We start from the raw sequence: 25,161 nt of genomic DNA, 5'->3' as shown, positions 1-25,161 counted from the left end.
TTCAAATATATAAATTTTGAAGCATCAAGCAATTCAATATATGTATCTTATAAGATAAGGGTTAAATGAAAAACTGTTTATTAAGTTTTAATAATTAATATATTCTTATGCTACCACATTTTCTACATAACCAAAATATTTGAATAATTATTCTAATCCTCTGTATGAACGAAGATGGTAAAGTACCCACGCAGGAATAGCACAATATCCAGTAGTCATGATAGCCGCATGAACCAATTTCTCGGTAAAAGATATTCTAACCAAGGGTTTGGTTGGGATGGCACTCATTTGCCTAATTTGAGGCGCAAACCTGACTGCGTTACTTAAAGCCAACATTCTAAAAATAAGATTATTAAGTTTAAATCTAATTTAAATTGATTAAATTAAAACAAATTTTCTTACATTTACCCTGAGGATCTTATTAGGTAACCAACAAATATGGAGCACGGTATTAAAGTTCAATGTTGCCAACCTTTGTGATATTGATTTATTACGCAATTTTTAAAAAAGGTAAAAATTTAATGTGTTCATTTAATGTTATGTTTGGATTGTTCCAAATAATTGATTTGGTTCTAAATAATTTATTAAATTATATTTATATTAAAAGAAAATCGATTTTAAATTGTATCCGACTTGGGGATTTTCTTGAATAAAAATTTTATGTTGCAATCCTTCAATTTGTTATCTAACCTTAAATCCGTAAAGCATCTGCTGCCTTGATACGAAGCCGCTTTTGTTTCTTAAGGTCACGTCAAAAACGTTAATATTTTCAAAAAAAATATGGCAGCAAAAATCGTCGAAATTAAGGACAGTTTAAATAAATCCCTTCGTGACGGGAGCAAACCCTGGACCTTTCTTTTGGACATGATGGAGAGCAAAACTGGTGTTGACCGCATGTATATTTTCGTCGGTAAGTTTTTATGCAATGTCTTTTGAATCAATCGCTTTTTTCCCCATTGAAAGCAGGTATTTGGTTGTTTAACTTTTTAATACAATTACTTTTATATCTCGTCACATATATTTTTAGTTATTACGACGACTTAAAATTAACCTTTATATTATTATGTATATATATATCAGAAAAAATTTAGAATTTATCTCTGTTTTTTTTTGCTAAATTTGGTTGATATCTTTATTGATTTATACCGGCTAATGCATTAAGATAAGAAATTAGAATAAATCAATACAATTTTGATGTAAAGGAATTATTTTTGAAAACATGTTTCTGAGAAGTCATATCCTTTTAGGGTTTAAGTTAATAACACAAATTTATATGCAGGAAATGTTATATATCTTGCATAAAACATAAATTTCAGTTGATTTTCTTAAAAACCCAATTTCATTTGTCTGGTGAGTGAATCATTTGACAATTAAGTAGATACATCAGTTCCATCTATTAATAAAATTACAAAGTATTTTACTTTAAATAAAAATGTTTTTGCAAATATATTTCTTTATTTATTAAAAACTGCAGATCAATTCGATTTTTACATTTAAACTTAATAATATTTATGTTCATCGAATAAACTAATGGCTGACTGAAAATCAATTGTGTGTGCCTAGCCTTAGGCATAAAAATCTTCCAAAGGGTAACAAGTATGTATGAATGACTCTAACAACTATTTATACAAATAAGTTATACAGTAAAAGCTTTAATAAGCGGACAGTGACGATTTCATTATTTTTGTCCACTTACCAGAGATGTTTATGAGAAAAGGCTACACATATGTATTATCATTCTCGAATAACGAGTGATTTTAGATTGGAAATTACATTTAATGCTTCTTTATACATACAATACATCTCCTCATCCTCTTTTCCCTCAATTTCAACATTTTCTGTCTCTACCGAAAATTCCAAGTCCTTATTTTCTGTATCGACGTTTTGGTCAACAGTTAAATATTTTTTTGCTGTTTTTACATTATCTATCACCAGTTCTTTACGACATTTACGCAAATCAGCTAGTCTCGCAAGTGGCAAATTATCTTCAACATCGTCATTGTCAGTTGAACTACCTTGATCCATCGGAAATCAAGTTTTGTTAAAACAATTTCTAATAGTCTCTGTTACCTTCTGCCACGTAGATTTAATAAAGTACAAGCTCTCTAATATATCTATAGATTTTTATATGATCCTTGCGAAATCCATTTTTGATAATAAGTAACTTACTATTAAATCGCGATAATATAATTGAAAATTGAAACTTTTTTGTTTGATTTCTAGATAGCCAGTAAATCTTTAGGAGTAATATTTTTTAACATTATTTCTAAAACGCCACATTTGTAACTTACTCCCCATCCCAATATTTCTGGAATTTCTTTTACTTTTTTCTTTACAAATGGTCCTGCTAGAGCAACATTTTGATTTCTAGTTTTCACAAACCATTCAAAACAGAATTTGTCGATTTTTGAACCCCGCACCGACTCCAGACTGTCATTTCATTCGAATATTTTCTTTATCTTTAACTATTTTTGCCGCTTGTGGTTTCCCGATTTCAACTTTTCTTTATCTAATCAACTCACTGTTTCCATTTTCTCCATTGACATAACCATCTGTTTCTTTATCACTTTTGAAGCCATTTCTACGCACGTTACACGCAAACGAACAAAACTAATAACCTAAATCGTAAAACCACGATTGTTCCATTCTGAACTTTCCACCGGTTTTGACTGTTGAACTTATTTCTGAATAATAATAGATGCACGGCATAACCCGGAAGTTGCTAGTTTTATTTCTAATAACAATTTCGTAAAAGCCTGCGTTAATATGAACATTTTTGTGTACGAAGGATTAAACAAAATTGATAATTTGAACTTAATTTTATTTTCTATCCGCTTCATTACTTTAAAAGTATCATTCTTAAATAGTTTTTTACCTTTACAGAAATTGTGTAATCAACATAAACTGTAATTATTTCTCAGATTATTTTATTTATGATTTAATCTTAATCCACCTCACCCGTTTTATCACATTTATTTCTAAGAATCCGTATTAAACCGTTAATTTTCATTTAATTTTGTTTTAAACATCACAAAATGGTCGTTTCATCGAAATGTTTAATCGTTTTAATTTTAACAGCCGCAGTGGGGATCACAACAATTTGGTTAATTTTTGGTTTTGCTGCCCAATTGGTTTGTAATTGTATCGGTTTCATTTATCCTGCCTATGTTTCGATACACGCCATAGAATCCCACAATAAAGATGACGACACAAAGTGGCTTACCTATTGGGTTATTTTCGCTTTCTTTTCCATTTTGGAATTTTTTGCCGACACAATTGTTGGCTGGTTTCCACTTTATTGGTTGGCAAAGGTAATTCGAGTATATTGTTTTATACTAAGATTTTATTTAAAATTTAAATTTCTTATTGCAGTGTAGTGTGATGGTTTGGTTAATGATTCCAACTGAATTTAACGGATCTATTATTTTATACAATAGAATCGTTAGACCGTACTTTTTAAAACATCACGCTGCTGTGGATCAACTTTTGGATAAAGGTATGTCGAAAAACATATACAGTGTGTTTGATTTTGTTTTGTCACCACAGATATTTTTAATATTGTTGGAGATACGACAAAATGTTATAGAAGGAAAGTTACTTCACACTTAATACTCTATTATTTAAGCTTAATATAGTATTCCAAACAGGAAGTACAAATAAGTTTCCGCTGTTTGACAAAAGAAGGCGTAAGATTTCAGTTTTAGCCGTCTTTAGAGACTCGCGGCTAAACCCGAAACTTTTCAGTTCTAGATCTAATGTTAGTTCTAGTTTTAATTGTTGTTCGACGCTAAACCAAGAACTAGAATCATTCGGGTTTAACCGTCTTTAGAGACGTGCGGCTAAACCCAAATGCTTCTAGTTCAAATGTTAGTTCTAGTGACAGTGCAAGTGTAAAATTAGAACTAATACTATACCTAGAACTAGAATCATTCGGGTTTTGCTGTCTTTAGAGACGTGCAGCTAAACCCAAATGATTCTAGTTCTAGGTATAGTGTTAATTTTACATAGTAACAGTGCTAGTGTCAAAGTAGAGCTAACGCTATACCTAGAACTAGAATCATTCGGGTTTAGCTGTCTTATGAGACACACAGCTAAACAAGAATGTTTCTATTTCTAAGTCTAATGTTAGTTCTAGTGATAGTGCAAGTGTAAAAGTAGAAGTAACACTGTATCTAGAACTAGAATCATCCGGGTTTTCTCGAAACTTTCTAGTTCTAGGACTAGTGTTAGTTCTAGTTTTAATTGTTATGCAGCGCTAGATTGTTGTATATTTTTATTGAACTAAAAGTAGAACTGACACTAGACCAATAGCTAGAATCATTCAGGTTTAGCAATGCGTCTCATAAGACGGAAACTCAGAGTTATTATAAGGACGTCACCTTTTCTAAACAAAACTTTTCCTTTGCAAAACTACCCTGTACTATTAAGCTATGTTGCATTTATATAGGTTACTACATTCATATATTACGAGTTATATGAAATTCCTGGTAAAACTTTTAATCATATCTTCAACAATAATCAAGATATTTGCTATGACAACTAAAATCAAACTGTATATTTAATTTTATCAAATAAATTTAAATAGTTGGGTTGTTTTAGCTCCTTCTGGTGATGTTTGTAACCCGCCTTGTTTTAAATTTTCCCAACTTTCCACAAAATGACAAGATTTTACCTAAAATCCCGTTTGTAATTTCCTGTAACCCGTTTAAGTCATGTTTATATAAAAAAATTCTTGTATACCTCTTTATTAATATTAAAATAAATCTTAACGGGAATTTTATACCATTGTATTTAATAATTAAATTTATGTTTCAGCGAAACAAGCTTTTGACAAAAAGGATTAAAAACCTCACACATCAAACCATTTCACCAAAAAATAATAAATACCAAGATGACGCGTTCGATTTTTTTTATTACTCTTTTTTTAGTGTTAATTACTGTTCCGTATTAGCGTTAAGGTTCACGTTGGAAGATGGGTTGTTGTCGTTTTTACAGGTAGTTTTAGGTTAAAATCGTTTCGTTATAAGTAATTTTCTGTGGTCATGTTAACTGTATTTCGCTTTTATTTCATTATTAAATTGGTTAGTTTAGTTATTTATTGCTTAAAAATGAAGTAAATCACTTGTAATGCACTTATATAGCACTTATCTTATATACTTTTCGAAGAATGTTTTAAATCAAATTTTGTGATTATATTTTTCAATCTTACTTTTTTTTAAATACACTATCTTAAACAATTTTAGCTTCATATTATACGTAGTGAGATTAGAAACGTGTTATATTTAAATTAGCTTTTTCTCTAAGATATACAATTTCGATGATATACGAAAAAAGCTTATTTTGTGAAAAGATTGTATTGGAAACAATTAAACCAAAAAAAAACTATACACATTATATTTTAAAACTTAATAAATAAACTGAACTGAATTTAACTTTCCTTTCTATTTTTCTTACACCAGTTTTAATAAAATTATTGAAATTATAATAATTTCTATGCCAAGACGTTTTTATAGGAGTTAAGAGATAATTTATGTTCCAAATTAAAGTTCAACTAATTGTTTATTACAATAAAAAAACAATTTAAAGTAACTAAGAATTAACTAAAATAAAATTATCTATGCTTGAGTTTCTTCTTTAATTTCTTTTTCAGTTTCCTTTTCAGCTGCTTTTCTCTCGGTTTCTAACCTCTCTAATTCTTGTTTTTCAGTTAATTCTCGATTTCTCCATGCAGTCATGTAACTTATAGGATGTATTGGTAAAAATCCAGATAAACCTAAATATTAATCGATAAAAATTGATAACAAAGTAAACTTTAACAATTTTATACCTAATAATTGACTAACTGGTTTTGAAACATTGGACCCATGTCCCATCCAATAACTGATTCGTTCCAAATTAAGTGAAACTAATTTTTCACCGTGCTGATTTGGTAATGGATCATAAGTACCTAATTGTTCAATAACGGCATCTTGTTGGCGTCGCCTTTTCTAAGAAATATCTCGATTTAATTTTTTATGACTACTTATTTAAATATGAACCTACTTCGGTCACAACTATATGAAAAAAAGGACGATTTGTACAACCTTTACGTGTAAATCGAATAATTTTTGAAGAATATTTAGAAAATCTTCCGGTTCCGCTTGCAGGAAACATTTTTTAATCAATTATACCTCAAAAAAAAGTATAAATATAGGTTATGTTCGCTTTTTTCTTCTTAGCAAGTCGATAAAGTAGATCGCTATAACGATTTGACATTGACTTATTTTTTGAAATTAAGTTGACGTTTAACGAAATAGTTTAATTTAAAAGAAAACCCCGTAGCGTAAACTTATTTTAAAAAAACGTGTTAATGTTGTTGTACAAACGATATTTTTGTTTCTAAAAATAAGCGGTTTCAGTATATCAAGTTTAAATCGTTGCTCTATCGGTAACGTTTGGCGCCCCTGAGAACGCGCTCGGAGGCCATTTTGCGGGAAGGTCACGTGACCGATAGCTAGCTGCGTTGTGTTTCTCGGCTTTTCAGGTATGGTAAATCAGTTCTGCGTTTTTATTTCCTGTCTACTTATTGCGGCGCGAGTTGTGAGTTAAAGGTGTCTCGGTTATAATCGTTTCGTTTCAGTGTTAACATTTACAATAATAATTTTGCAAAGACGAATCCCGTTCATATCAAAATTTTGTACCGTTTTTCACTCGGGATGTCAATAGTCTACCTTGTAAGTCTCTTTGAAATGGCGTCCCTCCACATGGTGATCAGGATATTTAAATAAATACTTCGTTTTTTGCGTATCCCTTTACGTTGTTGAACGCGATTTTTATTAAAATAATCGAAACGAAACGAATAAACCTTAATTGACAGTACGGTTTTGTTGAAAATAATCCTAATTCTTTTGTACTTGTACCCACAGTTAGTACAATAACAATTCGTCAAAAAGAGTATTTCATATGAATCCTTTTTATTAATTTTCCCTGAGTAAATCGCTTTATTAACCATATTTTTATGCTTTTAACCAAATCCAACTTTCACATGTTAAGTAATAGGTTGAAGGGATTGAGTAATATTCTTTCTCTACCTAAACTCACAACTTTTATTATGTTAATGAGTCATATCTAATATATTTAATTATTTTCTTTTTTTTCAGAAGACTTGTAAATACTAATACTGTACATACTGTAAAAATGAGTTCGAGCAATCGAACCACCTCAAAAGGTGGTAAAGGGCCTAAGGCTGATAAATCACACAAGAATGAAAAAGGTGACACAGGTGAGTTATTTATTTCCAGGTTATTTTTATTAATAAATATTCAGGCTAGGCACACAGTCAATTTTTAGTCTGCCAATATTTTAGTCGATGGATAACTGTATTAAGTTTAATGTAGGTGAAAAATCGAGTTGATAGATTTTTACATTTAAACTTAATATATTTATGTGTGTGTCTAGCCTTATTTAATGAATTCCACCATAAATTTTTTTTAAAGTTCATTTCTGTTGTCAAAACTTAATCTTATTTTTGTGAAATCCTAAATTGGAACTAAGTGGATTATATCCACTACAAACTAGTTCATTAACATTTAATTTTTTATTTAAAAAAAATAATGACTCATCTAAAACTTTTCTGATTACATTTGTCATAGTTTTTTTTGGACGATTTTAGTTGAAACAACTGATAACTATTACGTTATTTTTCATAGAATCTTTTTGATTCATCATTAAAGCTTACTATTAATATTATTATAGTTAAGATTTGGTATTAAAAAAAATTGAACAAAAGAATTTTTGAAATACATTGAACTCTTAATTTATCAAATGATTCATTTTTATTGGTTGAACATTAGAAATTCCTAGAACCAAGGTTATTAAACATTGAAGGTAATGGAATTTTGTTATCTTTCAAACAATTAATCACGTTTTTCTTGAATTACCAGTGATTACCAGCGTATTTAATTTCAAGAAGGAATAAGAGAATGTATTGTGGCCAAGAAAATCCCCAATACACTTTATTTTTTAATGCAGATGGATTTGTTTATAAATTTTCTTATCTATTGGGCTATATAGAAACATAATAAGAATTTTGTTGTTTATTTGATGATAACGCATTTTATTTATTTGCTTATCTCATCATCATGTTTATAATACAGTAAAATTTGGGATATAACCATCAAAATATTTTTAAGTCATATTATTAATATTAACTATTTAATACATCAGTATATTTAAATGTAAATGTTAGCGCTCATAGATAGACTCCAACTCAAGTTATTCCCCAACCTCAGTACTTTTTCAAATCAAAAAACTCTGAAATTGATTATTACCTACTTGAATACTATCAACAATTACTTCAAAACGTTTTATTTCTAAAGATCATTTTAAGATATTTAAAATCATCTTGAATTCTTTAAAGAGTTCTCTTCCATGCAGTATATGTGGAACAGTTAAAACTTTAAAAGGCTGCAATCTATCGCATACAACAACAATAAACAGAATGTTTAACAATACAAAAAAAGAATAATAACACAGTAGGAAGCCGCTCAATAATAGGTCCAAACGAAAACCATATTAATGCATCGTTATGACAAACAATAACATTTTTATATAGTACAGCAAAAGAAAGATATATAGGTATGTTCTTTTTTCCGCCATGCATTGTTCTGGTAGGTCCTTTTGCTTCAATCTTTTAATAGTTGCCTGGTGCAAAAGATTTTTTGCAAGTCGGTTTGGATGATTTTGCAGCATTTGCAAAATTTGTCTTGATGAAAGATCTAATTAGGTACAAACCAAGGTGCGTTACATATCTGCCAAGGAATTTGAGACTGAAATCGCTGCAGCTGTAAAATGTTTGATTCGCTAGCGGTGCCATATTCCCAAACGGATTTCAGTATGGCAGTATATATAAGTAACTTATTGTCTAGGCTGAGTTGTAAGTTTATTCATCAACCAGTACATTTTCCTGTATAACAGTCCTAGTTGGAGTCCAAATATGTTTTTTCCAGGTTAGGTGATGATCCAGGTAAATTCCCAGCTTCATTTTGAATAGGTAATGGAGCATTATTTAATGTAACAGTAGGACAGATTCCCTTTTTTTAGAGTAAATGTGATATCAGCGGACTTATTCGGATTTATTTTTACTTGCCACTGTTCAAGCCATTTTTCCAGCATCAATAAGTGATATTATTTTTTGGGATGCCATTTTAGGAGATGTATGATATAGGGTAGGCCCATGAATGAGTACATTCAGCGGTATATGTTTATAGTCTCAAATGTGCTTTCCAAGCCATTCTTTGTTAGACTCAGCACAAAACACATACGTCAACTTGCCAACAAAATCAAACGAATTTTAACCTTTGCTTTAATTAAATCTGTTTACCCACATTGAACTCATCAAAAAGCTTATTTACGCTTCTTTTATCTAAATAATGAATATATTTTTGCATTGAGCCCTTCGTTAAGAAATTAATCTCGTCTGGGTGCGTTTCATGACGACGGTAACATCAAATATTATGTGAAGGTGGTTCTAGAATCTATTTCCTTCAACGAAATTAAAATAAAAAATAAAACTAATCAAATGTAAACAACATTATTATTGCAGTTACATAATAACTACGATTTCTTAATAAATCTTATCTACCCATCAAATCGTGCTTGATATGATGCTTCTTTAATCTAAAATGTTTGTGTAAATATATATTACTTCATTTATGAAAGATTAATTTTTGTTTATGAAAAGAAGTAAAAGTGATGATTTTTTTAATAGGGAAAGGTACTAATGAAAAACAGCAAGGCGGAGGTGGTGGCGATAGCGCTCGCTCAAAATCTGAAGACCCCACGATGCGCGACAAGGTAAAACAGGTAATGGAGTTTACACAAAAAACGGAAGAAGACGTGTGCATGGCGTTGCATGAATGCGACAATGATATGCACGCGGCAATGAATATGCTACTGGACGACGAATGGGGTGGCATAATGGTCAAAAAGAAGAAGAGCAAACAACCGGCTAGCAGTAAGACAGAGAACGCGGATGCGGCTGGTGAAGATTGGAACGATCAGGGTCACAATGACAAGGAGAAGCCTCGCAATAAAAGTGGTGGACCTCCGCGTCATCATAGGCATAACGACAGCCGTCTTTGGCGAGGTAGAGAAAAGGCGGAAAACGAACGTAATCTCGAAGGTGGTAATAGGACTGATAATAGAGGCGATCGACGAGGAAGATCTGGTGGTCCAACAAGGGGAGGGCCGGGTAGAGGACGTGGTGGAAGTCGTGTGGGAAGCAGATATCCACCTCGGACCAATCGGAACTTTAATAATCGTCCAATAGATACTTGGGATAATAACCCAAGCACTTGGGATAACAATACTGTTGCAAATCATACAGAAAATTGGGATGAAGGACATATTGACGAATGGTCAACTGAAGAATACACCGGAAGTCTCGCGGACACCAAAGTCTTTACACCAAGTATTCAGCCTGACCCACCTAAAGAGTCACCGGAAGATTCACGATCTCCTCCACTTTTAGACGAACGAACCCAAATGACGATGCAGCAACAGGGTCAATTACCGCCATCTCAAAGTCCTATTCCTATGGTTGGTACATTGAACGCCGCCCAGACCCAGTACTTGAACCAATTGACGCAGCAAAATGCTGACATGAAAAGTACTCACCTCCAAAACCAAACATACGGGGGCGCTACCGCTCAGGGAACTCAACAGTACTCGGCGAATCAATACGGTAACGCTCATTCGAACGCTTACGCAAGCACGTATAATCCCGTTAGTACAAATTATGGGACGGTGCCTGAAAACCAACCAACGCAACAACCGATTAGGACCAAAACTCAACGAGCTCGAGTACCACCACCATCAAAAGTAAGTTTAATCTAAATACTATGAAAATGAAATTTATTCTAAATCGGTACTCTTTTGGTATTTTTGTTAATAATGTGATTTTTCTGTAAGTAAAGGGCACTTTACAGGAAGCAATTTTTCTTGCATGCAGTTATTGGCTTTATATTTGGCAACTTTTAACTGCAATATTTCAGTTGCAATCAATGCTGCCAACACATATTTTTTGAAAGATTGAAGCACATGTACACAAACAAACCAACAAAACACGTTATGTCGTTATATTTTACAGTTGACAACATAAAAAGTAACTAAAAAAACTCACCATACTTTCAGTGCAAGTGCAAGAAATATATGTCCATATATATCATCTGCAAGTGCAAGTATACCAAAAAGAACACAGCATTTGCGCATGCGTGCAAGATAAATTACCGCAATATTTCTTGCCAGCAATGAAACTTGCGAACTGTAAAGTGGTCTTAACATCAATTTTATAAATTGTTGTTTTGTTTGTTAGATACCTTCGAGTGCTGTAGAAATGCCGGGAGATCTGAAAAGTATAGGGCTGCTGGATGTTCAGTTTGGTGCTATGGATTTAATTTCGGATGGGATATCATTTGATGCCGTTTCCGATGCGAAGTTTAATTCGTCGAATAGTGCTTCGATGGACGTGACAAATTCGTCCAGCTCAAACATTGATCTCAGCACGACTAACCAAACGCAAACAATGGAATCATACGCGACCCAACAGAAGACAAACGCTCAAAGCAGTATTAGTTCGTCCCTTACGCAGAGTGTAAGTTAAAATAAGTAGAAATTGAAATTCTTAAACTAACAGATAATTAAGATTAGTTATTAATGTTTTTAATATTTGTAGCTTACTAGTAACGATAACATTCCACAAACCTCTGAACATATAACAACAAGTTACAGTACGGCGACAAGATCTAATATGACTGGAAGTACGACTTCGGCGGGTACGGCAGCGTCAATGGAGATTAATAAACCATCGGAATCCCATTCTTACTCTCAGTCGTCCACGTATAATTCCTATCAACCCAAATCGAGTTCTTATCAATCACAAAATTATAATGCACCCAGTTATAGTAGCACACAGGTAATGTTAATGTTTATATTTAATTCACTCAATGAAAAAAAGTATTACATAAATTAAAAATGATGAGTCGATGACGAGAATGATACCATTTAGATTTGTTGTAAACTATCATATTCTAAGTAAGTTTTTTGCTGGTTTATGAGAAATACAAAATGAGTCTTTTTGGTGAAGATTATTTTTGGCAATCTGATTTTTCTTTTTTTTAAATAGGTTAGTTTAAATTTATTTTATAAGTATATTAAATCGTTTTTTTTTTCTGTTATAGACGACAAGTTCATACGGGTCGAGCCAACCAAATAATTACGTCAGTAGCAATACTGGTTCATCATATAACGCGCCGGCCAGTAACGCTTATCAAAACAATACGTCGGCCAGTTCGTATCAATCGAATTATAGCGTGGCGACGTTTCCACCATCAATAACGCAAGCCAGCTCGTATCCAACAAATAATCAGACATACTCTCAAAATGCTAATCAATCGGTTTACGGTTCAAACAGTGGTAAGAGAAAAAATAATAAGAAAATTTTTATATTTTATTAAAGGGGAAAACTTTTATACATAATTTTTATATAATTAACGCTGGAAAATGCAGAAAATCGCCTTTTATACTTAGTCATTCGAAAAAAATTTACTTTTAAAGAAAAACGTGTATTGGTAACCCATACATTAAAAATAACATATCAAAACAACATTTGTACTCATTTTACTAGTATAAACAATTTTGTTTCTGCAAAAAAATATGTAATAATTTATAATGAAAAAGTCGCGAAATAAATAATTATCGTTTCATAGGTATATTAAAATTGGTAAACAATATTTGCTAAAATAATACACTTTTGTTTATTTAAACGAATACTTCTGGATGAGCATTGTAGTTAAGGCACAAAAACTTTAATTGATTTATAAAGATCTAGTTTTTTATAGGACACTGAAATTATCTAAATCAAAAACTAACTTATAAAATCAACAATTTATAAAAATGTGTATATTATTGTTTTTCAATTTGTAGGTAGGAAATTCATGAAGCCGTATAGGAGCCGTTTCAAACGCCAATATATGTAAATTTTGAATAAAGAGATTCATTTCTACCATTAATGAATGCTACAAAACAAAATTTCTTCGCCTTATTTTAGCTACCCTTAATAAAAGAGATTATTCTTAGAATTTTGTATGACTCAAGTAAACGTAGTGAAACCAAATTTATTAAAACGAGTGTTATACTCAGAATGATTATTGTGATTGAGGAGCATAAACTCTTTTGATTGACTTATAAGATATATTTAGCCTTGGTATGAAGAATTATCTAAAACAATAAATAATTTAGGAGCTTTTATAATAAACAACTCACCTGGTTTCAATTGAGTTATACAGATCTGATATTTATTAAATATTTTGGTATAGGGAATTATAAATTTCACTATTATTCCACTTATAAATTTTACTAAAAGGTTTTAAACATCCTTAAGTTTTTGATACCAGATATCAACTTCTCCAAAAGTGATTATTTTTTTGTGTAAGAAGACAACTTTGTTATCCAATTTTATTCAACAGCAATAAAAAACTCACCTGGTTTTAATTGAGTTATACAGATCTGATTTTTATTATATATTTTGGTGTAGGGAATTAGAAATTCACTATTATAAACGAGAATTTCCTAGAAACGTTTTTCCACTTATAAGTTAGATTTTTACTACAAGGTTTTAAACATCCTTAAGTTTTGATACCACATACCAACTTCTCCAAAAGAGATTATTTTCAAAGTAACTTGTTTCTTTTTGTGTAAGAAGACAACTTTGTCAACCCATTTTATTCAACAGCATAACTATCCTGGTAGCTTCTTTTATGTTATCATAGAATATATTTTTCTTCCTAATCACTTCCATATAATAAAATTAAATACTCATCAATATGTGCCTTTCTAAGCTAAGAAATAAGATATGATTGTTACGACGATAAATTAAGGCCCCAATCAGTTCCATTTATAAGTTTAATATAAGATTATAGAGTTTTTAGGTTATAGCTTTCATCCATGTTTCAAGTTCGTTGATTTAGAAGAGCAATCCCTATAAATTTTCGATAAAAAACTAATTTTGTAGTTAATATAATTCTTAAAACTTACATTTCTTAAGTTGACGTAAAAATAACCTCATCTCATGAACGTCCATTTCGCTTAGTCATTTTACGTCTGTTTTCATTGTAGTTTCTTCACGAAATGCATAGTGACTTAGGTCGCAAAACATTTAAAAGAATTGAAATGTAGCAAGTTCAGTAGAAAATTACCAATGTTTCGATCTAAGACGATAGAAATATATCAATAGATATTTCGAATCGATATTAATCATATGAAAGAACAGGCGCAGACGCACATTGTGGATGACAGAAGTTCTAAACTCGCATCAACTGATTAGTGCGCAAGCGTATGTTTACATCTCGCGGAAAGAAAAAAAATTATTTTCTCTTTTCTAATGTGTTTTTATTAGCTTTCAAAAGCGAAAGAATTAAGAATATAGTTTTAAAATAAGTTAAATCATTAAAGATCTAGATATCAAATTGTATTGTTAATGCTACTCTTATAAACAACACTATAATTCAATTAGGAATCATAATCTATATTCTGCACTTACCCATTACTAGGTTCTTTTACACTTTTGTTTAAGTTGCACTATGAGTTGTTTTTAAAAAGTTATTCAGTTGTTTTCCCATCTCTCTCTAATACCCTAACACGTAATTTATAGCTAAATTATTTCTCGTAATAGGTTTAACAAACAGTTCAAATTATGGAAATGCTACGACGTCACCTCAATACAACAGCTACAGTTCGAATAGCAATCATAAATTGGTTAAAGACAATACATATGACAGTGCAACAACTGTCGCTACTAGTACCACGTCTACGACAAGTGTTAGTACATCTACGACGACGTTGTCTTTAACGCAAACTACGGCGACAACAACAAAAACAACAACATTAGGTAAAATAAAAATAATAATTAGTTGCGTTTTTTTAAACCGATGTTTCGATTTTTTTTTTCATAGCAAAGAACTCTAGTGGTGTTGTGTCGAGTATTCCACCTGGAGTAGCACCACCTGTTATGAGCACACCTTACTTAATGAGTCAAGGAATTCCATACTTCCAGCCGCCAATTTACACCTATGAAGATATGCAGTTGCTTCCACACAGGTTACCACACATGGTATGCATCCCCATTTGCTTTTAATACTGTTTGCTTGGCTTTTTTTTGTAACTTTTGATTTCATTGTTTTGTCCTTTCTTTGAGTTTCTAACAACATTTGTTACTTGTTCGTTAAATTCGGTTCAATTTCCTTTTTATTTCTCATTATGTAACGTTAATCTTAACGAACAGGTTTCAATTAATGAAAAAAATCAGTAGACTTTGGTTGTCCAATATTCAAATGTGTGGATATCGTTCAACTGAATTTTGAGAGTTTTGTGTGTTAATTATCATTTACATGTACAAACTCACTTCACTCACAAGACATGTTTTATTTTTTTAAAATAATTAATAACAATCAGCAAATTAGATAATGAAATGATCATTAAATGTTTTGCATAATCAGTTTAATATTAATAACAACAATTTTCAAAAAATTGATTAATGTCCGCTTTAAAAAAATCCAATCAACCTTTTTAACCCTTTTGCACACAAAATTAAGATAACATAAAAAAGCGGCAATGTAATAATTACAATATGGTTGTTTTTTTTGTAAGATAAGCCAATTTGGAAATATTTTAATTTTGTTTGTAAATAATAATTTTACATTATAGTGTAAAAGTGTTAAAGAATCCTATTTTTGTTTGTTCAATCCGCGAATATTTCCTAATTTTTTTTGTACAATAATGAAAAAGTTAAATATTAAAATAATTGAAGATTTTGTGTCCTCTCTATTTTGCACAATAAACTTGCTTATTACCTCCGTTCCCGTAAACCTCCCCGTTAGCGCCATTATTAGCGCGGGTTGATCGTTATGTTGGTTGAGTGACGTGTTCGTTTGTGCATTCAGACGACCCCCTTCTATGAAATGAGTTACCAGACGCCGACGACGATGACTGCTGTACGGGACCAGCCACTCTCGACGTACACTATGTCGGACGCTCGATTCACCCGCGGTGATAACAACGCCAGTCCAGTGCCGTCGACGCTCTCCCAGCAAACAAGCACGCTGACCCAAGGACACCAAGGCGGACAACCAATACTAGCCCAAACACCGCAGACTTATTTCTTTGCCGCACCTTATAGTCCGATGCAAAGTTATCAATTTGGAGCTGTTTATGGGGTATGAATATATTTATTTTTCATTTTTAACGTACTTCATTTTCGATCGGTCCTCGATTTTATAACATGAGCGTGCCATAAATTTTATGGCAACAGGTTAACATTAACCTCGAGCTGTCGCGTTTCGGGTTTAGCCATACGTCTTTAAAGACGGCTAAACCCGAATGTTTCTAGTTGTAGGTCTAGTGTTTTAGTAGTAGTTCCAGCACTAAAACTATCATTAGACCTAGAACTAGAAACATTCGGATTAGTAATGATAGTTTTAGTGCTGGAACTACTACTAAAACACTAGACCTACAACTAGAAACATTCGGATTTAGCCATCTTAAGAGATATGAGGCTAAATCCGAACGTTTCTAGTTCTAAATCTAGTGTTAGTTCTAGTGATAGTGCTAGTGCAAAACTAGAACTAACACAAGACCTAGAACTTGAATCATTCGGGTTTTGCCGTCTTGAGAGACGTATGGCTAAACCCGAAACGCGACAGCTCGGGTCTAAAGACTTAAATTTTTTGCAATTTTTTGGTGTAGATTTCAAATTCTATCCGCCATTTTTAAACGAGTTATGACGTCATCGATATTTTTTTCAAATGGCAATCCCCCATTTTTATTACGGAATATGAAAGAGGATTTTTTTCTGAATCTGGTACGGTCAATATTAATATTGGTTACATAAGAAAATTTTCGGGAAAAATTACTTTAAAGTTTAATTACTTCAAATTTGTGTAATAATAAAAATAGCAGTAGCCATCAGTAACTATGGTAACCACTTATTTTAAACAATTCCGTGAGTGTCAAAAACTGATTTAGTGAAGCTTCTTGAAGTGTGGTGGCGCGCCATCATTATCGTAATGGAAGGAAGGACATCGCTTCGAAAAAATTTTAACATCTCTTTCCAGTTAAGGTTTCTTCAAATCCTTTGCGGATATTGGGTGTGCGCCTTTCTTGGCTAATTGGGATTTTGGTTAGCGCAATACCGACAACTTTGTCTATTTACTTATTCACTCAATCTAAATGTCATTTCGTCGAAAAAATTATGTTTTTGACAAAGTCTTCGTCATTGTTGCAAAAACTACGATGGGAATGATATTTTGCGGGTTTTAAAATTTTATGAACCGTTGATTTACTAATGTCCAAATTAGACCCAATACACTCCTTGCAGTAACATGAGGGTTTTCTTGCCCAGCCAAAACCACGATTTGTTGAACTTCCCTTGAAACATTTAGTAGGCCAGACTTCGAGAGATGGCCATGCTGTTTAAATTTAGTCACAGCTAGGCTCACCATACTTTGGCTAATGAGTTGGTGATCAGGATATGTTGTATTAAAGAGGTCAACTACTTACTAAATCAGTTTTTGACACTTGTGGAAATTGTTTAAAATAATTGGTTACCATAGTTACTCATGGCTACTGCTATTTTCCTCATGTCAACAAATCTGAAGTAGTTATACTTTAAAGTAATTTTTCTCGAAAATTTTCTTATGTAAGCAATGTTAATATTGAATGTACTAGATTCAGAAAAAAATCTTCTTTCATATTCTATAATAAAAATTGGGGATTGCCATTTGAAAAAAAATACCGATGATGTCATAACTCGCTTAAAAATGGCGGAAGAAATTTAAAATCTATACCAAACAATTGCAAAAAATTTAAATCTTTAGACCCGTTTCAGGGTTTTTTCCATAAACCGTTTATAATGATTTTATCGTCTATATCCGTTACTTTACGGACACACTGTATGAAATTCTCGCTATGCTCCAATATTTTTATGCGAAATAGTATGGAGACCATTTTCACAGTATGTATTAGTACTGTAATTAAATGGTGTTTGAATTTAAGAAATATCAACGCTGTCCTGCCTATTTTTGAACCATAATATCGCCGTTCAAAAAAGTAGAGCTTATTGTATATGTTTAATATTAAATCCATCTTTATAGTTTTTTAATTTTATTGTTTTTAATAGCAAATTCCAACTGCGACAAATGCGCATGGTTCAAGTAATAACACGCAATACGCTAAACCATACGGTAGCGGTTATGGTTCCGCGTATGATACTTTAAGTCAATCGCAAGATTACACAAAAGGCGGTTACGTTGGTAATACACAGGGTCAGACGAAAGGGAGTGGTGCTAACGCGTCATCTACAGGAACCACAGGGAATGATCTCTCGGCTATGTATAATAAATCACATACAGCTATTGGTAAAGTAAACGTAAGTAATTTGAAATGAATTGATTGATTTGTTTTAACAACATATTAAAATAAATTTGTATTTATTTTTTAATGATGATACGATGACGAGAATGAAAAATCGATTAAGTTCATCAATTTTTGTTATGCAAAAGTCTTTTTTGTGTAACATTTCAAGTTGTTTGTTCTGATCGATGGTTAAGATTATTTTTGGCAATCTGATTAATTTCTAATTAAAAAATTAAAATTTTATATACATAAATTTCTTCAATTCTATAAACTTTATTTTTCTGAACGTTGCAGTCATATGATAAGCAAGGATTTCATTCTGGAACTCCACCCCCGTTTTCCGGAACGTTACATGGTAGTCAGAATGCGGGATTAGCGCCAAGCGGTTCGGGGTACGCCCCTCAAATGTATATTCCTACGATGCCTCCGCATCAGCAACACCATTCGACTCAATTGATGCATCAACAATTACATCAGGTAAGAAGAAGAATATGTATATAAATTTTTTTGTTTTCATATTTCTAAGTCTACACAAAAGTGCAAAATTAAATTATTAGTGTAAAACAACATTAAATATTAATGGTTAATATTAATTTTTATGAGGGTAATTCTGTTTATTTTTTTATTTTTGTTTAAGTTTTACGCTAATTATTACATATCACATGCATATGTCGTTTTTGTTTCGTTTTATTTCATTTTTTCATGTTTACAACAGATTTTTATTTTATTTATTAGTATTTCTTTGATAAACATTTATTTTCTTTCTTTTTATCTTACACTTACGCATGTTTAGTTTTGCTTGATGTTTGAATTATTAACTTACGTTAATTTTTTTCTTTTTATATAATTAGTTGCATGGTTAGATAATTATTTAAACTTTCTTTTAAGTTTACGATCGAAACATAAAATCACATTATTTGTTGAAGATCATGTAAAAATTACTGTTTAAGTACATAAATATTTAAAAAACGTTCAATACTTAAATTACGATATGTTATTTTCACTTTTCAATGGAATTAATCAAAAGTACGAAATTGAATTATTTTTCTATTTCGAAAAAATTAAGTTTCTGTTAAATTAAGTGTATCTCAAGTGTATTTTGAGCGACTTATCCGAATATTCACAATTTTAGATTAAGGTACGGTTTAGGATAAGTCGAGATAGCTGTGTGTTATAAAATAATGATTTAGGTATCAACTTATTTAATTGCTCATCAACATCCGCTGCCAATAAAATCTTTCGTAAAAAGGTCGAATGTGCATATCAATAGGGAAAGAATTTTCATAAGGTCCTTTTTGGAACAGGCTGAGTGCTGATATAAACAAGAAGCAATCTGATTTCCTCCTCTACCAGAGACTTATTCGTTCCATTTACAGCAAGTGGTTTCATTTGTAGCTAAGTTATGGACTTTCTGCATTTCAGTTCAACTTTTGTGTTTCTCCATTGTCTTTCTTAAGTTATTAAAATGAGTTGGGTTGGCTTGATCAGCTTTAATATCAATATCATTATCAAATGTGGACATGTAGAGGTATCATTCGTATTACTTATGATTCGTATTGTATATCATTTGTACCCTGGAGTGTCATCTCGTTTACACAATTAAATGTTGTCCGATGATCTTTGGCCATGTACGAATTTCTTATTTCTTGCTAATCCGTCGTCTTCCTGTATAGTTTTTTCTCTTTTGGTGATTATCTTGTTTATTACCTTATTCCAAGTGTTTCGCGGTCTTCCTCTCTTCCCACTCCCCTGCTTTTTTGGCAACCATACTCGTTTTGTTTACCCCTTACATACGATGTTGCACTAATGTCAGGCACAGTAGATGTACATCCAAATATGGAATATCTACTTACAAGAAAGGGTTAAATGGTAATAACAAGAACAAAAGTAAGATCCTACACATCACAAAAGAAGAAGAAACGGGAGATATTGATGTAAAAATATCTTGGAACCATAATAAGTAAGGATAGAAACATAGATCAGGAAATAGAAATACGCAACAGAACAGCAAAAGCAAGTGCGGTCTACTATCAAATATATAACAGTTTTGTAGGCAAGAAGGAACTGAACACTGATGCAAAAATATAATTATATAAAATCATCTGTATACCCACACTTAATTATGGATCAGAAACTTTTACGATGTTGAATAAGCACAAATAGAAAATAACAGCAGCAGAGATAAAGTACCTACCCAAGATATTGGGGAAAACCATTAAAGATAGGGTATGGAACAAGAACATCAGTGAAGAACTAACCTTAAACCCCTGGTACAGGAAATAGAGGAAAACAACTAAGTTGTGAAGAAAATGTCCAACATGAGGCCAGAAGGAAAGCGAAAGCGAGGTAGACCAAGACGCCAATGGGAGAGAGCGATTGAGAAGATGGTTGCAAAAAGAATGAAGCCAAAGTACGAACTATGGCCAGAGATAGGAAGATGTATAAAAGATGGACCCAACACCGTAAGGTATAAATTAGGGTTAGAGAAAGAAGAGAAGAAGAAGAATATGCGTTTCACCCCTCTAGATCTTGCAGTCTCTGTAGATGTCTCCACCAACTGAGCTGTCTTTTTCTACAAAACCTCTTTCCTTATGCTATCATTCATAATCTTGTCTTTCTCGTTACACTCTTTACTCTTCACAGGTATTACATCTCTATAGCCTTCTATATTTCTGTTTTTGTTGATAAATATCATATTCATATCGTACTACATTATCAGCGTCTTTCATATTTTTGTATTTATTTCTTTTCCTTGACTTCCCGGGTTGTCTATTTTAATCTCCAGGTATTTGAAATATTTGTTCCACCAATTACTATTTTCAACCTTTCATTACTACCAATCACCATGACTTCATCTTCATTCCAAATTCTTTTGTAGTCTCATTCTATTTATTTAAACTTTCATTTAATTCTTTTTTGCCTCTAGTTATAATAACCACGCTATCCACGAATGTTCCGTCTAGAACTTTGACAGGTTGTATATTTTTTTACTTACCCCATTTTACATATTCTATATATGTTATGAATAAGGTTGGACTCAAAACTCTGCCTTGTGTAAGATTTTTTTTTGTCGTGACTTTTCATTAATACCTCTTTCTCATAATAATCCCCATAGTTTTTATTTCAATACCATATCAAACTCTTTTTTCAAATCAATAAATCCCAGGTAAACTTTTCCATACATTTGCGGATTCTTCTTTCCTATGTTTCTAATCACTGCAGCGAGCGCAATTTGATACACTATAATAGCACAGTTAGTCAGAGCTTTAGAAAAGTTTTTAGTTAAAATTTGGAAATTTTGTGTCACTCCCCATTTAAATTGAAGCATTTTTTGTATTATGATTAACTAATTAATCTTAATTTTTTTCTTATTGTATTTAATTAGATTCTCCGTAATTTTATTTTACATGATTTTTTTATGTGTCCTCGTAAACTTAATTTATTGCTTTTAGATTTTTTATTTCCTTCTTTTCCACCACTTCCTACGTAACAAGAGTACTAGTATTTCTTCCTAACTCTTAACATTTTTTTTTAGGTGTTTTTATAAAATTAATTATCATCAATCAATCAAAAGCACTTTTTAATAATTAACTTTTAAGTAACAATAAATTGCTCTCACTTGACAACCCGTGTCGAGCATGTTTTTTTTTCTTCTTGTTTGGTTATCGAGGTTTTGTTTTGCTTGTAGATGGATGTGCGGCAGCAAGGCCGACGCATGGTAAGTCTCACACACTTCTTTCTTTCACTATCTACAGCTTTCAATATTATTGTTTGTTTGTTTTTTTTTGCACGTAGTTTTAGCTTGCAATAGCTTAGCTTTGCAATACACGGAAATACAAATTAGTTGCTACACCAAAAAAATAATAACTAAATTGTTAATATAATTTATGATTTAATGATATGACTGTGCATGTGATATTTGTCAATTAATTTTTGAAATTGAACAAAAAAATATGTTATTTTTTTCTTTGTTTTTGTATGTTCTTTTGTATGAATGATTGTTTTATTATTTTATTGGTTTGTGGTTTGAATAAAGATTTTTTACAAGTGTTTGTTTGTATTTTAGGATTCTGGAAATACAAGTGGTCAACGTTCTCAAGCATCAAACCAAGCAAAGTCGGGTGGAAATAAGTATGGAAATACCGCTTATTGGACCCAACCTTAAGTTGCAGTCTGATGAAAAAGGAAAGGGGTCAAATAATGAGAAGTGAAACTAAAAACTGATGGCCGATCACTTCGGAAATTAAATTTAAATTTATCAAAAAAAGATGGAATTCGTTCAAACTTCTGCCTTGAATTACTTTTGTTTATTATTTTTATTAATAATTACTTAGATAATATATATTTTATAGTATTTGCATTGCATTGCTAAATTATTTTTTTTTCAAATCATAAATTATGTATTGTCTATTTTTATAGGATAAATCGATGGTATGTTCAACAAAAAAATAATTATTAAATATATTATTATTAATTTTATTTGATGGTTATGACGCGGCGTTGATTTTATACAAAATGTGGGGTAATCGACATCATAATGCATATTTTTACAGGTTTTTTTGAGATTTCATGTGTTGCTCTTTTGTATAAAATCGCGTTTAACATCAAATAACCCTCAGTTCCCTTTGTCCAAGTTAATTTGTTTAAACTGATTCTTACTAGTGAATTTTTTTCAGTGTATTTATATTTAGTGTTAGGTACTTTTGTAAATTCATTAAAAAGAATTTTTACTTTTTTCCCATTACGTTGAGGGATAATTTTTGTATTTATTAATTTTTATGTAATACGCATGTGTTTAATCTGTGCAATGAGGCGGTGCAATTAAATTGCATTAAAAATATAGAAAAACCTGTAAAAACCTTCAATATTGTCTTAGGCCAGTTTTTTAACATGTAATTTAAAAAAGATCAATTTCGTTTTTTTATTTAAAAGAATTTACATTTAATTTTAATGATGATTATTAATTTTGACGCGAAGTGATTGGCATCGGTAAAAATTGTAAAAAAAATAACAATAGTCTGTCAATTGATTTCTTTTTCCGGGCCGTTCTCTAATTATTATTATTAAATGTGTTTCGTTTATTTAATGATTTTTCGCTGTGGTTCCACATTAAACTAAACTTATCTTTAAAAACAAAAAAAATGTAAATATCTGCTGTATTTGGATTTTGTACTAAATACACAAACACACACACTGTACCTAGATCCGCCTTGCATTATGCCGTAGGTTTATATAGTTTAAATGAAAAAAGTTAAAAAAAATTAAACATTTAAAAAAAAATGTATATGAGCTCTGTTATTATGGGGGTTAAGGATTTAAGTTGTGTGATTGTTCCTCGTAAGACGGTACGTTAAGGACCGCGGTGTGTTCAAACGCTGACTTTTTATCCTCAAAAAATTATAATTAACAAAAAGAGCCCCATCATGAGCATCATTTTAGCTAGGTTTATTATTAAATATAAAAACTAAATTATCTTTGTGTACCTATGCTATGTATAAATATCCATTTGTGTAGAGAGAAACTGAGACAAAAAAGATAAGAAAAGTAAAAAAATAAGATCGAAACCACTATGTATATGTGTAGTTTTTTTTTCAGTTTTTGTATTCGCTAACTTAACAATATTATGAAATACATATGGATAAATCTAACACTTAATTTTTTGTGTACTGTGTTTTTTCGTATTTTGTAATTATATTAATAGGAAGATAAGAAAGGATGATGATACGATGACTGTCTTACATATGATCAAAAAGAATAAAAGTTAATCTACTGGTATTATTTTAATTATGTCTTTATTTGATCATAATTTTTTATCTACACCTGGGCAATATATTTATCTAATCCAGTGGTTGGCAACTTGGCTTTAAGTAGCATATTTTTTTATCATATTGAATAATTAGTTAAAAGCATAAAAAATTCACTATAAGTGGAAAATGAATATGATAATCATTGCCCAGAATCAGGACATTAACGAAGTATTACAGTTAGTTAGGTTCCCTCTTTATTATTATTGTTGCTGCCGGGCTGAGGGCGAATGTAGGTCCTTGATGAACTTACTATTATTCCAAGGTCGTGTTCATTTATGTCGATAGGTGTCAGGCGAACTTTGTCTCGTCATTGCAAAGTCGACAAGTTTGATCCTCAGCTTGTCCAATATGAAAAAGGTGGTATTTTAGGGGCGCAGGAACGATCAGGAAGCCTGAGAGCAACCTTAGATCCCCTTTGCTGAGGGAGTTTTGCGACGGAGTTATCATATTCTTCGCTTGTCTGTTGACCTGGAAGTTCTTTGGCAATCTTTGAGGCCTCCCAAATTACTTGATTCAGGTAGCTTTTTTGTAGTCCACAAACCGGTTGGGGAGCCAGCTTATTCGCCTTTTCATTACCCTCAATGTCTTTGTTTGAAGAGATCATGGTTCTCTGCAGTGCCTGAATTGTTGGGTACGTTCCCTATATCTCTACTCTGTAAGAACAGTTCAAACCAATTGAATACCATACAGAGAGCACAAGAGCAAGTTATGCTTGGTATCAGCTTAAAGGATAGAATCAGAAATGAGGATATCTGACTGATTGTGAGAACTGGCGTTATGGACATAATAACACCAGACGCGGAGCTGAAGTGGACTGCGAGGGTGATGTGCTTGCTGAAGGCCAAAAATAACAAATCGCAGTACGGATGGATTGATGACATAAAGGGAATTGTGGGAAGCAGATGGC

At 31.6% G+C, this 25,161-nt stretch overlaps 3 protein-coding genes and 1 long non-coding RNA gene across 10 annotated transcripts; 2 read left to right on the top strand and 2 right to left on the bottom strand.

Annotated features, from left to right (window-relative positions):
- The first annotated feature begins 673 nt into the window (after nt 1-673).
- On the top strand, nt 674-5,432 carry LOC111418850 (Receptor expression enhancing protein B). 2 transcript variants are annotated; one of them, XM_023051550.2, is made up of 4 exons: nt 674-910; nt 3,079-3,311; nt 3,373-3,496; nt 4,816-5,432. In XM_023051550.2, exons 1-4 carry the CDS (start codon nt 781-783, stop codon nt 4,842-4,844), a joined length of 516 nt encoding a protein of 171 aa, XP_022907318.1. In that variant the 5' UTR covers nt 674-780; the 3' UTR covers nt 4,845-5,432. The 2 variants fall into 2 exon arrangements, with proteins under 2 accessions (XP_022907318.1, XP_022907317.1); XM_023051549.2 differs by lacking the exon at nt 4,816-5,432 and adding an exon at nt 4,600-4,780.
- A 108-nt stretch (nt 5,433-5,540) lies between these two features.
- LOC111418851 (mitochondrial ribosomal protein S16) lies at nt 5,541-6,217 on the bottom strand. The gene is made up of 3 exons (XM_023051551.2): nt 6,043-6,217; nt 5,828-5,987; nt 5,541-5,773 (listed from the first exon to the last, which is right to left on the bottom strand). The coding sequence occupies exons 1-3, from the start codon at nt 6,151-6,153 to the stop codon at nt 5,616-5,618; spliced, it is 429 nt and encodes a 142-aa protein (XP_022907319.2). The 5' UTR covers nt 6,154-6,217; the 3' UTR covers nt 5,541-5,615.
- Nucleotides 6,218-6,422: 205 nt separating this feature from the next.
- Nucleotides 6,423-24,231, top strand: LOC111418848 (ubiquitin-associated protein-like lingerer). 6 transcript variants are annotated; one of them, XM_023051548.2, is made up of 13 exons: nt 6,423-6,523; nt 7,140-7,261; nt 9,749-10,860; nt 11,354-11,632; nt 11,714-11,953; nt 12,219-12,453; nt 14,711-14,926; nt 14,991-15,148; nt 16,008-16,250; nt 18,212-18,460; nt 18,742-18,924; nt 22,136-22,165; nt 22,514-24,231. In XM_023051548.2, exons 2-13 carry the CDS (start codon nt 7,177-7,179, stop codon nt 22,610-22,612), a joined length of 3,129 nt encoding a protein of 1,042 aa, XP_022907316.2. In that variant the 5' UTR covers nt 6,423-6,523; nt 7,140-7,176; the 3' UTR covers nt 22,613-24,231. The 6 variants fall into 6 exon arrangements, with proteins under 6 accessions (XP_022907316.2, XP_022907308.2, XP_022907313.2 ...); XM_023051540.2 differs by having other exon boundaries at nt 6,424-6,523; nt 15,978-16,250; XM_023051543.2 differs by having other exon boundaries at nt 6,457-6,523; nt 7,143-7,261; nt 15,978-16,250.
- LOC139430342 (uncharacterized) lies at nt 12,729-16,082 on the bottom strand. Its single transcript, XR_011640827.1, has 3 exons — nt 15,888-16,082; nt 14,074-14,246; nt 12,729-14,017 (listed from the first exon to the last, which is right to left on the bottom strand). It is a non-coding gene; the product is annotated as an uncharacterized lncRNA (long non-coding RNA).
- Nucleotides 24,232-25,161: the final 930 nt, after the last annotated feature.

This window comes from Onthophagus taurus, chromosome 7 (genome assembly GCF_036711975.1).
Source record: "Onthophagus taurus isolate NC chromosome 7, IU_Otau_3.0, whole genome shotgun sequence".
Lineage (NCBI taxonomy): Eukaryota > Metazoa > Arthropoda > Insecta > Coleoptera > Scarabaeidae > Onthophagus > Onthophagus taurus.
Note: the sequence above shows the minus strand (reverse complement) of the source record. Positions and strands in the feature narration are given on the sequence as shown.